This window comes from Bufo gargarizans, chromosome 6 (genome assembly GCF_014858855.1).
Source record: "Bufo gargarizans isolate SCDJY-AF-19 chromosome 6, ASM1485885v1, whole genome shotgun sequence".
NCBI lineage: Eukaryota > Metazoa > Chordata > Amphibia > Anura > Bufonidae > Bufo > Bufo gargarizans.
The window spans coordinates 272,549,015-272,565,111 of NC_058085.1; the positions used below are offsets into that span (position 1 = coordinate 272,549,015).

Below are 16,097 nucleotides of genomic sequence, written 5' to 3' on the forward strand. Positions count from 1 at the left end.
GACAGCAAGGAAGGGAAGGACCCAAAAAAGATGCAGGGTATGTTCCAAAAGAGATGAGCAAAGGCCCCATTTACCAATGCAAATCCTGCCCTGAAAAACCTGACCTGTGCATGCAGGACTTCTTCAGAATCTACCATTCTTCCATGGAATATTAATTTAATTTCATCCTTTATGCTCCGTGTAATATTTCCACTTTATCTGATTTGGTCCACCTCGCTTGCATATCCACTCCCCAACAACCACTACATATTCTTTTCTGTGAGACAACTGTTTGCTAGAAAGTACCCTTTCCACCACTTAAAATGTTCATACAGGGGTGCTGTCTCCAAAATGGGGTCACTTCTTGGGGTTTTTCATTCCTGGGGACCTCAGGAATTTATTTAATTCGACATGGCAGCTAAAATCCAAATTTAGCTGTTTGAATCTAGAGCCCTGCTTTGCGCCCATACATAATTTTATTAGTACACATGGGGTGTTGGCGTATTCAAGGGGAAATGGGGAACAAAATGTAGGGTGCATTTTGTCCTGTTACCCACTATGAAAGTAAAAAAAAATGTGGGTGTAAAGCAACCTTTTTCTGGAAAAAAATATTTAATTTTTCATTTGCACAGCCAAGCGTTTCCTAATTCTGTGAAACGCCTGATGGGTCAAAGTGCTCTCTACACACCTTGAAATATTCCTTGATGGGTGTAGTTTCCGGAATGGGGGTCACTTTTTTGGGGTTTCCACTCTAGGGCCACCTCAGGGTGTCTTCATATGTGACATAGCTCCCAATTACCATTCCAGCTAAATCTGCTCTCCAAAAACCATATGGTGCTCCTTCCACTCTGAAGCCTGTCGTGCGCCCATACATCAGTTTTTGAGCACATATGGGGTGTTTCTGTAAACTCCAGATTCAGGGTAATGGCTTTTGAGCTTTGAATAAAAATATTTGTCGCACTAGAGTGATCAGCGGACCACGTGAGGTGCACCCACTCACCAAGTCTGAGAAGGGGGTTAATATAATTAAAATTTAGAGGGGCACGCTCTAAAGCAATGTGAGCAGTGGATATTGGTAAATAAACTTTTATTGATCTAGGCAACGTTGATATTCAATTAATTCAGTGTATTGAACTTGTATATAGCAGCATAGATTATAAATGGCATGCTAAAAACCACATTGTGAATAAACCAAAGTAAAAGTACAAGTATAACACATATAGCAATCGAACAGTAAAAGATGCCAGTCCAGCAAAAAAAATTATCCAGAAAGATCTAAAATCGATAGGAATTAGTAAAAAGATGCCAGTTCAGCAATAAAAATTTAATCCACAAAAATCGATTGAAGTTTTTTTCAGATACAAAATTTATTTCTTGATTTATTAAAACTTCGGTCTCAGGTTTCAATTAATAGCACTTCCAATAATAAGTCTCACTTTTATGGTAGCTCTACAGAGATTGGCGTCCCACTCATTAGCCTGAAGCAGCGGCGTCCCACTGTAATTTGCAAAAGCGATCGCTTAATTTTCAAAGACAGTTCGATCTTACCAGGAGGATTTTTCGGCAGAGATCTCCTACCCTCGTCTCAATGCACCTGTTGAATGTATCGGTGTTATGGTCTCGAGGACTGTTTAATCTTCAATGGAGACCCACGCCAAAGCTGGAAGTCCACGTAATCTCGCTGAAGGTGAGCTACCCTTATCCAGCAAAGACCTCCTGCAGTCTGCGTTCTCAGGGTCGTAGTATTAAAGTGTTCACCTCCAAAAAACAATAGATCGAAAGTCTCAATTTCAAGTGTGGGGGTCCATTTACCAAACGCGTTTCAGTGTTAGAGCAATTGACCCCTTTCTATTGACACTACTTTGGCACAATGAATCACACATTTTGCGTTCAGATCATTCTGAGTGTGTGTGGGATTCTCTTAAGGGTCCATTCACACGTCCGTGGTGTGTTGTGGACCTGCAAATTGCGGATCCGCAACACACCCGGCCGGCACCCTCTATAGAAATGCCTATTCTTGTCTGCAGCTGCGGACAAGAATAGGACATGTTCTATCTTTTGCGGAGCTGCGGACCGGAAGCTCCGGGACGAAACCCGGACGTTCTGGGCCGCGCTCCGCAAATGCGGAAGCGGGGAGCACATAGTGTGCTCTCCGCTTCATGTCCAGGCCCATAGAGAATGAACCCTGCGGACGTGTGAATGGACCCTAGTATTGATTGCCCAGAAAGACGACCTTAAAGACTAACCATGAACTATAAACAATCTGAAATCTCTAATGTATGACCTGCTTTACAATTTAGTCACCAAAATAATCCTTATGAACCTACTCTCAAGGCTGAAATATACAACCATGAACATTTCATTAGAGAAATATTGAGTTGCCAGCCAATTTCAGATTTTAACATGTAACTCATGTTTTCATCTAAATTTTATTAGCATATATTGCTGCTGCAGCAGCATTATGCATAAAGCAATCTTTAGTTTCTTCACATAACACTGATTTCCTTAAAGGGGTTGTCCGGGTTCAGAGCTGAACCCGGACAGCCCTCCATTTTCACCCTGGCAGCCCCCCTGACATGAGCATCGGAGCAGTTCATGCTCCGATGCTCTCCTTTGCCCTGCGCTAAATTGCACAGGGCAAAGGCATTTTTCTGAGTTCCGTTGACGTACATGAGATGCTCCGATGCTAGGCTCAGGGGGGCTGCCGGGGTGAAAATAAGGGTATGTCTGGGTTCAGCTCTGAACCTGGGCAACCCCTTTAAATTTTTCCCTTAGTTATGGCTGTTTAAACATTTACAATATGAGGACCTTCTCAAGATGTTATGCTAGTTCTGAAGCCAAAACTGCTTTCCCTCACTTTCCATACACACTTGCTGTAGCCAGCAGCTCCCTGCCAACCAATAAGATTGGGTTACTGAGACACGCCTCCTCACTCTGAAGCCTAATGCAGGCATGCAGTGTGAAGGACCGCCCCTCCGTCTTCCTGTCTTACCAGGCTACTTTCACACTCGCGTTTTGGGCGGATCCGTCATAGATCTGCAAAAACTGATCCATTACAATAATACAACCGCATGCATCAGTCATGAACGGATCTGTTTGTTTTATCTGTAACATAGCCAAGACGGATCCGTCATGAACTCCATTTAAAGTCAATGGAGGACGGATCGGTTTTCTATTGTCAGTGAAAACTGATCAGTCCCCATTGACTTACATTGTGTGCCAGGACGGATCAGTTTGGCTCAGTTTTGTCAAGCGGACAGCAAAATTCTGCAGGCAGAGTTTTGGTGTCCGCCTCCAGAGCGGAATGGTGACTGAACGGAGGCAAACTGATGCATCTTGAGCAAATCCTTTTCAATGAATGAATTAGGGCAAAACCGATCAGTTTTGGACTGCTTGTGAGAGCCTATGACAGATCTCACAAACTGAAAGCCAAAACGCAAGTGTGAAAGTAGCCTTAGCCGGAGACGGACAAGCCGTAGAACTGTCTTTAGGGAGCAGTGGAAGGGGACAGAGGACAATAATGGAAGCTGTTATTAGTTAATTACATATCATTGACAGACTAACTCTGGTACATATGCCTAGCTCTAATAAACTAGCAAATAAAAGACAGTTACACTTTAAGTTCCTGATTAATCTCCATCTTGTTTTTTCGTGTCCTTGAAGCTACAGCCAGGTCCATAAATATTGGGACACCGACCCAATTCTAACATTTTTGGCTCTATACACCACCACAATGAATTTGAAATGAAACGTACAAGATTTGCTTTAACTGCAGACTGCCAGCTTTAATTTGAGGGTATTTACATCCAAATCAGGTGAACGGTGTAGGAATTACAACAGTTTACATATGTGCCTCCCACTTGTTAAGGGACCAAGAGTAATGGGACAATTGGCTTCTTGCCTGTTCCATGGCCAGGTGTGTGTTATTAAAGTGTGCTATTTACATTTGGAAGCTGTCAACTCTCAAGATGAGATTTAAAGGGCTCAGTGAAGCAAGCCATCATTAGGCTGAAAAAACAGAACAAACCCATCGGAGAGATAGCAAAAACATTAGGCGTGGCCAAAACAACTGTTTGGAACATTCTTATAAAGAAGCAACACACCGGTGAGCTCAGCAACACCAAAAGACCCGGAACACCATGGAAAATAACTGTGGTGGATGACCAAATTTTTTCCCTGGTGAAGAAAACACCCTTAACAGTTGACCAGATCAAGAACACACTCCAGGAGGTAGGTGTATGTGTGTCAAAGTCAACAATCAAGAGAAGACTTCACCAGAGTGAATACAGAGGGTTCACCACAAGATGTGAACCATTGGTGAGCCTCAAAAACGGGAAGGCCAGATTAGAGTTTGCCAAACGACATCTAAAAAAGCCTTCACAGTTCTGGAACAACATCCTATGGACAGATGAGACCAAGATCAACTTGTACCAGAGTGATGAGAAGAGTATGGAGAAGGAAAGGAACTGCTCATGATCCTAAGCATACCACCTCATCAGTGAAGCATTGTGGTGGTAGAGTAATGGCATGGGCATGTATGGATGCCAATGGAACTGGTTCTCTTGTATTTATTGATGTGACTGCTGACAAAAGCAGCAGGATGAATTCTGAAGTGTTTTGGGCAAAATTATCTGCTCATATTCAGCCAAATGCTTCAGAACTCATTGGACGGCGCTTCACAGTGCAGATGGACAATGACCCAAAGCATACTGCAAAAGCAACCAAACAGTGTTTTAAGGGAAAGAAGTGGAATGTTATGCAATGGCCAATTCAATGACCTGACTTAAATCCGGTTGAGCATGCATTTCACTTGCTGAAGACAAAACTGAATGGAAAATGCCCCAAGAACAAGCAGGAACGGAAGACAGTTGCAGTAGAGGCCTGGCAGAGCATCACCAGGGATGATACCCAGCGTCTGGTGATGTCTATGCGTTCCAGACTTCAGGCTGTAATTGACTGCAAAGGATTTGCAACCAAGTATTAGTGTGGGAGGCACATATGCAAACGTTTGTAATTCCTGCACCGTTTACCTGATTTGGATGTAAATACCCTCAAATTAGCCTCATGGTTTTTCTCTGCCTCTTATTTTTTTTTTTTTTTGCAGATAGGATGGGGACCCATTAATTTCAATGGGTCAGCAAAAAAATGCTGATAGTTCATCCTTTTGTGTTCTGTGTCCGTTGTCCATGTTTCCCTTCAGCAAAAAATAAATAAATAGTGCATGTCCTACTTTTTTCACATTTGTGGACAAGGATAGGCATTTACTGCAAGGGATCTGTGGAAAGACGGATCCTCCAAAAAAAAAAAACGGGTGGCGCAAAAAACAACTGTCTTGTGCGTCTAGCCTAAAGCTGACAGTCTGCAGTTAAAGTACATCTTGTTTCATTTCAAATCCATTGTGGTGGTGTATAGAGCCAAAAATGTTAGAATTGTGTTGATGTCCCAATATTTATGGACCTGACTGTATATCAGTGTTTGGCTATTTCGGAGTAAATGCACTAATTTTATATGGCTGTTAATGTGAAGATGGAAACAGGATTAATTCATGATGAAAGCATTCAAACATCATTAGATTTACTTTAAAATTAAAATAAAAGTAAAAAATAAACTTAAACAAACTCTAATACGTTGAATGGGAATCCTACAGAGGTGCCCAGTGTCCTGCCCACACACAAGAGGCAGAACTGAGAGCATGTAGAGGAGGATACTTTCAACATATCTATCTAACTCAAGGTCGGCTAGACAACTGGCTGTTTTTGAAATTCCTATTCATTTCTGGTCCGATCTTGTGATCAGAGAACACCATCCTTTGCTTTCCAGAGGAACGAGAAAAGGGAAGTACTGTCTTCATCACATGAAGCTTTTCCACCTTGACAAAATGCTTCTTTACAACAATATTGACGTCTCAAAGTTCTCGTACGAAATGTCACAAAAAAAGGTTTTCTGCCAGTGTAAAGAATTTTTTTTAATTTTTTTTTTTAATTCCATTTCTGAACATGATTATGGGGGCAGCCATCTTGCCTGAGCTGTTTACAGCATTAAGAAAATTGCTTTACGGCAGCCCCATGGTCCATAGACACACAATTGTCAGGAGGGGACCTCATTGACTTCTATGGAGAGTTCTCTAGGCATACTCTGTGACCTGTGCAGAGGTCATTGTCAAAGCTTATCTATCCTTTCCTTGTAAAATCGCCTATAAGTGGTGGATCATATCTTATCTATACACAATTGATATCATTACAGGCAGGATTAGAATGACAGATAAGCAGATAACTGCATTTTTGATCCGTACAGTCTAAAAAAGTGGCTTATTATAATTACTGTAGGATTTCATGGTTTTTGTTTGTTTGAATATAGATATTGACATGGAAAATTTAAAATAACAAATTATGTTAAACTTAAAAAAGTGATTTAAACAATAGGTCATTTTCTGATGACACGTTCCTTGTAAGTTCTTCTACATAACCAGATTCTTTACCATTTGCCACATCTGGCTAAAGAAACTTTTGTATGGCCAGAGCTCCTGCCTACTGAAAAGGGATATAAAGGCTCTAAAATTTAAAAAAACAAAATGTAGAAATTTTGTTTAAAATTTTAGGTTTGACTATGAACTTTTCTAGCGCAGATGTACATTGAGGAACTTGGAAAGGCAACATAGGCAGAACATCTGCAGTTGGAACACTATTTTCTATGGGTCTGAGAAGGCTTATTCAATGAAAGTGATGTATCAGCTGCTGTCGACATTTATAAAATGCTCTATTTGTCACATTGATACTAATGAAAAGCACCTGTTAAGTGTTTATACATTTAAAGGATATTTGAATTATTACCAATAAAGCTGTATTTTGTCTTCTAGATGACCCACTTGACAATTTTACTTCAAGTTTGAATGCCACACCATCGACTCTAACATCCCAAACAGTTATAAAGGGTAATGTGGTACCCTGCCCAGACCTTTGGGTATCTTTTTACTTATTTTATATTATAAACTGTTTAATGTTGCTCTTTATTTTGTTTGAGGGTCTAACTCCATTAATGTTACTGTATCCCATGTCTGACCCGTGTGTGTTACTGTGTGATAAAAAATAGTTCACTTTATTAAGAATTTATTCATATAATTTTGCAAGAAATTCACGTGGTAGAAAAAAGTAATAGTTTTAAGGGGTTGGCCACTCTGTTCGAACTTATTAAATTGTAAAGAAAGTAGGGAAATAATATACTTACTAATAGATCTTCTTAAACAGATCTGCCTGGTTTTCCTGCTATTGGCAGCCATTCCCCCTCCTGTCCTGCTCTCAGGTGCCTGCCTCGTCCATCCCTGCACGTGCCATGGAGGAGATGCCTCGTCCATGCCTGAAGGAGCACTGCTTGTATTGGAGGTGCCTTCTGGCTGTACAGAACTGGAGGGGCTTAGCAGGAGGAAGGGAGACTGGGGAGAAGCTGTGATGGCTGAGCACTTACCGCAGACTCTGCCCTCTCCGTCTCTCTTGTGCTGAGAGGATCCTGCCTGCATGTTAGGATGTAGCAGAGCCAGGAAGGTGCTGTGGACCACAAACTGAGGAATCCTACCACTGATGTGTGACTCCCTGTCAGCTGGGAGTAAGTTGTGTGATAGACAGGAGGCTCCTCTGTTAGCAGATCGATTTTGTACAAATGTATTCATCAGAGTTCTTGTGCAACAAAGGTCTGTACCCCCGCTCAAAAGATCACCCTCCTCTGGCAGTCCATGCACCTAAACAAAAATCTGACAGCTCAGAGCTGCCATAGATTTCCGGCTTCATTTGAGTCAAAACTGGCGAAAAATTAATATAAATTTGTTGGGCAAATTTATGAACAGGGTACCCCACCCCCCAGAAACATGTGTGGGATGGGTAGTGACCCCTCTTTACTGCTGGGACTGGGGTGTTCCTTCTATTATGTCTGTACAGCTTACTGCTGGGACTGGGGCGTTCCTTCTATTAGGTCTGTACAGCTTACTCCTGGGACTGGGGCGTTCCTTCTATTAGGTCTGTACAGCTTACTCCTGGGACTGGGGCGTTCCTTCTATTACTATGTCTGTACAGCTTACTGCTGGGACTGGGGCGTTCCTTCTATTACTAGGTCTGTACAGCTTACTGCTGGGACTGGGGCGTTCCTTCTATTACTATGTCTGTACAGCTTACTGCTGGGACTGGGGCGTTCCTTCTATTACTATGTCTGTACAGCTTACTCCTGGGACTGGGGCGTTCCTTCTATTACTAGGTCTGTACAGCTTACTCCTGGGACTGGGGCGTTCCTTCTATTACTAGGTCTGTACAGCTTACTGCTGGGACTGGGGCGTTCCTTCTATTACTAGGTCTGTACAGCTTACTGCTGGGACTGGGGCGTTCCTTCTATTACTAGGTCTGTACAGCTTACTGCTGGGACTGGGGGCGTTCCTTCTATTACTAGGTCTGTACAGCTTACTGCTGGGACTGGGGCGTTCCTTCTATTACTAGGTCTGTACAGCTTACTGCTGGGACTGGGGCGTTCCTTCTATTACTAGGTCTGTACAGCTTACTGCTGGGACTGGGGCGTTCCTTCTATTACTATGTCTGTACAGCTTACTGCTGGGACTGGGGCGTTCCTTCTATTACTAGGTCTGTACAGCTTACTGCTGGGACTGGGGCGTTCCTTCTATTACTAGGTCTGTACAGCTTACTGCTGGGACTGGGGCGTTCCTTCTATTACTAGGTCTGTACAGCTTACTGCTGGGACTGGGGCGTTCCTTCTATTACTATGTCTGTACAGCATTTATTTACTGATGCCTGAGTTTTTGATAATGTCTGAGGGGCTCTTGTCTCTATGGGAACACAGGTGGGCGGGGATGTCATGTGACTGCTCCTCTGATGATGCTTGCTGCAGTGCATGCTGGGATTTTTACTTTCCCTTTTACAGCTGCTCCTCCCACACATCCGGTCTGAGGAGCTCCTCCAGGGAAGTGTCATGGTAAACAGGTTAGATAATGATATAGAAGCCAGTACATTTAGCTTTAGTAATTAATACATAATCGTTTTGGCTATTGTCTGGGGCACTTAGAATTTTTGAAACTTAAGGTGGTCAACCCCTTTAAGTGATATGGATAGACCTTATTATTCAGTTGCCTAGTAATTAAAATGTTGACCACTTCAGACATTTGAGGGAATTCACTGTGCGAGAACAGCTTTCTGGAGTAAAAAGTCTCACCACCACCAAGTGCGCCTTTTTCCAATAGTCATGGCTTGTCGGAGGAGGCAAAGACTCCCAAGGGGCACCTGATTTGTTGTTTATGCCACAAAGTGGTGCTCTGATTTGCTTTTCCGGTACAAGGACTGCCAGGGGATGTGCCAAAGAAGCCTACATTTGTTAATAATTTAAGCCCATCTTAGGCTCCATTCACATGACCGTATTTTTGCTACGCATCCGATCTGCATTTTTTACAGAACAAATGCGAACCCGTTTATATCATCCGCATCTGTATGTCCATTTCGCATCTCTGCAAAACAGAACATGTCCTATTGTCCATTTTGCATAAAGGAATAGTCAGTTATAATGGATCCGCAAAAAAACTGCAAGTGCAAAGTACATAAGGTCGTGTGAATGCACCCTTAACCACCTCCCGACCGCTGTACGCGTATATGCGTCCGGGAGGTGGTTGCTTTATTCCTCCTGGACGCATATACGCGTCTTCTCGCGAGACGCGAGATTTCCTGTGAACGCACAGGCGCGCGCGCTCACAGGAACGGAAGGTAAGCGAGTGGATCTCCAGCCTGCCAGCGGCGATCGCTCGCTGGCAGGCTGGAGATCCGAATTTTTTAACCCCTAACAGGTATATTAGACGCTGTTTTCATAACAGCGTCTAATATACCTCCTACCTGGTCCTCTGGTGGTCCCTTTTGTTAGGATCGACCACCAGAGGACTCAGGTAGGTCAGTACAGTCCCACCAAACACCACACTACACTACACTACACCCCCCCCCCGTCACTTATTAACCCCTTATAAACCCCTGATCACCCATGATCACCCCATATAAACTCCCTGATCAACCCCCTGTCATTGATCACCGCCCTGTCATTGATCACCCCCCTATCAGGCTCCGTTCAGACGTCCGTATGATTTTTACGGATCCACGGATACATGGATCGGATCCGCAAAAGGCATACGGACGTCTGAATGGAGCCTTACAGGGGGGTGATCAATGACAGGCGGGTGATCACCCATATACACTCCCTGATCACCCCCCTGTCATTGATCACCCCCCTGTAAGGCTCCATTCAGACGTCCGCATGATTTTTACGGATCCGATCCATGTATCCATGGATCCGTAAAAATCATGCGGACGTCTGAAGGGAGCCTTACAGGGGGGGTGATCAGTGACAGGGGGGTGATCACCCTGATTACCATGATCACCCCCTGTCATTGATAACCCCCCTGTAAGGCTCCATTCAGACGTCCGCATGCGTTCTGTGGATCCGATCCATGGATCCGTAAAAAATCATGCGGATGTCTGAATGGAGCCTTACAGGGGGGGTGATCAATGACAGGGGGGTGATCAGGGAGTCTATATGGGTGATCACCCCCCTGTCATTGATCACCCCCCCCCCCCCCCCTAGTAAGGCTCCATTCAGACATTTTTTTTGGCACAAGTTAGCGGAAATTTTTTGTTTGTTTTTGTTTTTTCTTACAAAGTCTCATATTCCACTAACTTGTGTCAAAAAATAAAATCTCACATGGACTCGCCATACCCCTCACGGAATCCAAATGCGTAAACATTTTTAGACATTTATATTCCAGACTTCTTCTCACGCTTTAGGGCCCCTAAAAAGCCAGGGCAGTATAAATACCCCACATGTGACCCTATTTCGGAACGAAGACACCCCAAGGTATTCGCTGAGGGGCATATTGAGTCCATGAAAGATTGAAATTTTTGTCCTAAGTTAGCGGAAAGTGAGACTTTGTGAGAAAAAAAACAAAAAAAAATCAATATCCGCTAACTTATGCAAAAAAAAAAAATTCTAGGAACTCTCCATGCCCCTCATTGAATACCTTGGGGTGTCTTCTTTCCAAAGTGGGGTCACATGTGGGGTATTTATACTGCCCTGGCTTTTTAGGGGCCCGAAAGTGTGAGAAGAAGTCTGGGATCCAAATGTCTAAAAATGCCCTCCTAAAAGGAATTTGGGCCCCTTTGCGCATCTAGGCTGCAAAAAAGTGTGACACATCTGGTATCGCCGTACTCAGGAGAAGTTGGGGAATGTGTTTTGGGGTGTCATTTTACATATACCCATGCTGGGTGAGAAAAATATCTTGGTCAAATGCCAACTTTGTATAAAAAAATGGGAAAAGTTGTCTTTTGCCAAGATATTTCTCTCACCCAGCATGGGTATATGTAAAATGACCCCCCAAAACACATTGCCCAACTTCTCCTGAGTACGGCGATACCACATGTGTGACACTTTTTTGCAGCCAAGGTGGGCAAAGGGGCACCTTTCGGATTTCGCAGGCCATTTTTTACACATTTTGATTGCAAGGTACTTCTTACACATTTGGGCCCCTAAATTGCCAGGGCAGTATAACTACGCCACAAGTGACCCCATTTTGGAAAGAAGACACCCCAAGGTATTCCGTGGGGGGCACGGCGAGTTCCTAGAATTTATTTTTTGTCACAAGTTAGCGGAAAATGATGATTTTTCTTTTTTTTTCTTTTTTCCTTAAAGTCTCATATTCCACTAACTTGCGACAAAAAATAAAAAATTCTAGGAACTCGCCATGCCCCTCACGGAATACCTTGGGGTGTCTTCTTTCCAAAATGGGGTCACTTGTGGGGTAGTTATACTGCCCTGGCAATTTAGGGGCCCAAATGTGTGAGAAGAACTTTGCAATCAAAATGTGTAAAAAATGCCCTGCAGAATCCGAAAGGTGCACTTTGGAATATGTGCCCCTTTGCCCACCTTGGCAGCAAAAAAGTGTGACACATCTGGTATCGCCGTACTCAGGAGAAGTTGGGCAATGTGTTTTAGGGTGTCATTTTACATATACCCATGCTGGGTGAGAAAAATATCTTGGTCAAATGCCAACTTTGTATAAAAAAATGGGAAAAGTTGTCTTTTGCCAAGATATTTCTCTCACCCAGCATGGGTATATGTAAAATGACACCCCAAATCACATTCCCCAACTTCTCCTGAGTACGGCGATACCAGATGTGTCACACTTTTTTGATGCCAAGGTGGGCAAAGGGGCACATATTCCAAAGTGCACCTTTCGGATTTCACCGGTCATTTTTTACAGATTTTGATTGCAAAGTACTTCTCACACATATGGGCCCCTAAATTGCCAGGGCAGTATAACTACGCCACAAGTGACCCCATTTTGGAAAGAAGACACACCAAGGTATTCCGTGAGGGGCATGGCGAGTTCCTAGAATTTTTTATTTTTTGTCGCAAGTTAGTGGAATATGAGACTTTGTAAGGAAAAAAGAGAAAAAAAAAAAATCATCATTTTCCGCTAACTTGTGACAAAAAATAAATAATTCTAGGAACTCGCCATGCCCCTCACGGAATACCTTGGGGTGTCTTCTTTCCAAAATGGGGTCACTTGTGGCGTAGTTATACTGCCCTGGCAATTTAGGGGCCCAAATGTGTGAGAAGTACCTTGCAATCAAAATGTGTAAAAAATGGCCTGCAAAATCTGAAAGGTGCTCTTTGGAATATGTGCCCCTTTGCCCACCTTGGCTGCAAAAAAGTGTCACACATCTGGTATCGCCGTACTCAGGAGAAGTTGGGGAATGTGTTTTGGGGTGTCATTTTACATATACCCATGCTGGATGAGAGAAATATCTTGGCAAAAGACAACTTTTCCCATTTTTTTTATACAAAGTTGGCATTTGACCAAGATATTTTTCTCACCCAGCATGGGTATATGTAAAATGACACCCCAAAACACATTCCCCAACTTCTCCTGAGTACGGCGATACCAGATGTGTCACACTTTTTTGCTGCCAAGGTGGGCAAAGGGGCACATATTCCAAAGTGCACCTTTTGGATTTCACCGGTCATTTTTTACACATTGTGATTGCAAAGTTCTTCTCACACATTTGGGCCCCTAAATTGCCAGGGCAGTATAACTACCCCACAAGTGACCCCATTTTGGAAAGAAGACACCCCAAGGTATTCTGTGAGGGGCATGGTGAGTTCCTAGAATCTTTTTTATTTTTTGTCGCAAGTTAGTGGAATATGAGACTTTGTAAGAAAAAAATAAATAAAAAATCATCATCATTTTCCGCTAACTTGTGACAAAAAATAAAAAGTTCTATGAACTCACTATGCCCATCAGCGAATACCTTAGGGTGTCTACTTTCTGAAATGGGGTCATTTGTGGGGTTTTTCTACTGTTTGGGCATTGTAGAACCTCAGGAAACATGACAGGTGCTCAGAAAGTCAGAGCTGCTTCAAAAAGCGGAAATTCACATTTTTGTACCATAGTGTGTAAACGCTATAACTTTTACCCAAACCATTTTTTTTTTGCCCAAACATTTTTTTTTTTATCAAAGACATGTAGAACAATAAATTTGGCAAAAAATTTATATATGGATGTCGTTTTTTTTTTGGTAAATTTTACAGCTGAAAGTGAAAAATGTCATTTTTTTGCAAAAAAATCGTTACATTTTGATTAATAACAAAAAAAGTAAAAATGCCAGCAGCAATGAAATACCACCAAATGAAAGCTCCATTAGTGAGAAGAAAAGGAGGTAAAATTCATTTGGGTGGTAAGTTGCATGACCTAGCGATAAACGGTGAAAGTAGTGTAATGCCGAAGTGTAAAAAGTGCTCTGGTCATGAAGGGGGTTTCACCTAGCGGGGCTGAAGTGGTTAAAGAGAACCTGTCCTCAATTTTATGCTGAACTTGTTGCTCTCCCCACCCATTTGCTAATGATTGACAGTCTTCTTAGTTTTTGCCCTAGAATAGAACTGCCAATCATCAGTAGACGGGCGGAGAGCAGGAGTTGATGAATAACTGACTCTTCTCAGGTAGATTTGACTCTTTCAAGGCCCGGGCTGCAATGATGATGATGCTGGTCCTCGGCAACCACTGACTTGTAGCTTGTGTGTGACACACTGCTGACATCAGCGGGTCTGTCACTGCTTTATGCTGCCTTGAGTGAGGGTAGCATAAAGTTGATGACAGGTTCCCTTTAAACTTCTAAATATGACTGGCATTTGAGTCTCCAGTCTTTAATTCCCAATCAAAATGAGTGTGGCCATTTTAAAATCGTATAAACTCCTAAATTAGATTGAAGTGTAGTTGTCATTTGGTATTATTTTTAATATTGTGTAAGGACAGGGATGTGAAGCATTTTGTAATATACTTCATTAGGCCTCATGCACACAACAGTATTTTTTTCACTGTCCGCAAAAACGGGGTCCGTAGGTCCGTAATCCGTGATCGTTTTTTTCGTCCGTGGGTCTTCCTTGATTTTTGGAGGATCCACGGACATGAGAAAAAAATCGTTTTGGTGTCCGCCTGCCCGTGCAGAGCCAAACGGTTCCGCTCTGAATTACAATGCAAGTCAACGGGGACGGATCCGTTTGAGATTGACACAATATGGTGCAATTTCAAACGGATCCGTCCCCATTGACTTTCAATGTAAAGTCAGGAGTCCCTTTTATACTATCGGAGTTTTCTCCAATCCGATGGTATATTTTAACTTGAAGCGTCCCCATCACCATGGGAACGCCTCTATGTTAGAATATACTGTCTGATATGAGTTAGATCATGAAAACTCGTATCCGACAGTATATTCTAACAGAGGCGTTCCCATGGTGATGGGGACGCTTCTAGTTAGAATATACTACAAACTGTGTACATGACTGCCCCCTGCTGCCTGGCAGCACCCGATCTCTTACAGGGGGCCGTGATCAGCAAAATGAACCCCTCAGGTGCCGCACCTGAAGGGGTTAATTGTACTATCATATCCCCCTGTAAGAGATCAGGGCTGCCAGGCAGCAGGGGGCAGACCCCCCCCCCCCCCCCTCGCCAGTTTGAATATCATTGGTGGCCAGTGCGGCCCCATCCCTCAATTGTAATAGGTTGGTGGCACAGTGTGCGCCCCCCCCCTTCCTCCCTCTATTGTATTAATTCGTTGGTGGCACAGTGTGCGCCCCCCCCCCCCTTCCTCCCTCTATTGTAATAATTCGTTGGTGGCACAGTGTGTGCCCCCCATCAGCGGCCCCCCCCCCTCCCTCTATAGCATTAACAACATTGGTGGCCAGTGTGCGGCCTCCCATCTCCCCCCCCCCCCCCCCCTTACTGGTAAGTGACAGTTCATTTAGCAATGCGCCGCACAGACCTGTCACTTACCAGTAGGTGGAGCTCCCGGCCGGACACAGAAATCGCAGCAGCCAGCAGGTAAGTATGATGCTTCTACTATTGTACTATTGCTAAGTAACCATGGCAACCAGGACTGCAGTAGCATCCTGGTTGCCATGGTTACCGATCGGAGCCCCAGTGATTAAACTGGGACTCCGATCGGAACTCCGCTGCCAACAATGATCGCAGGGGGGGGGGGGGGGGGGAGATGGGAGGCCGCACACTGGCCACCAATGTTGTTAATGCTATAGAGGGAGGGGGGGCGCACACTGTGCCACCAACAAATTATTACAATAGAGGGAGGAGGGGAGGGGGCGCACACTGTGCCACCAACAAATTATTAAAATAGAGGGAGGAAGGGAGACGGCACTGGCCACCAGATCTCTTATAGGGGGCTATGAAACGCACAATTAACCCCTTCAGGTGCAGCACCTGAGGGGTTAATTGTGCTGATCACGGCCCCCTGTAAGAGATCGGGTGCTGCCAGGCAGCAGGGGGCAGTCTTGTACAGTTTGTAGTGTATTCTAACTAGAAGCGTCCCCATCACCATGGGAACGCCTCTGTGTTAGAATATACTGTCGGATATGAGTTTCCACGAAGTGAAAACTTAGATCTGAAAAAGCTTTTATGCAGACGGATCTTCGGATCCGTCTGTATGAAAGCAACCTACGGACACGGATGCCAATCTTGTGTGCATCCGTGTTTTTTCACGGACCCATTGACTTGAATGGGTCTGTGAACCGTTGTCCGTCAAAAA

The 16,097-nt window shown here is 43.8% G+C and overlaps 1 protein-coding gene across 1 annotated transcript in view; it reads left to right on the forward strand.

Annotated features, from left to right (window-relative positions):
- Positions 1-1,620: 1,620 nt before the first annotated feature.
- LOC122942141 (tolloid-like protein 2) overlaps positions 1,621-16,097 on the forward strand; it is a 58,315-nt gene continuing 43,838 nt past the window's right edge. The window contains exons 1-2 of the mRNA XM_044299638.1: positions 1,621-1,666; positions 6,836-6,910. Coding sequence (XP_044155573.1) covers positions 1,621-1,666; positions 6,836-6,910 — 121 coding nt within the window. The remainder of the gene's footprint in view (positions 1,667-6,835; positions 6,911-16,097) is intronic.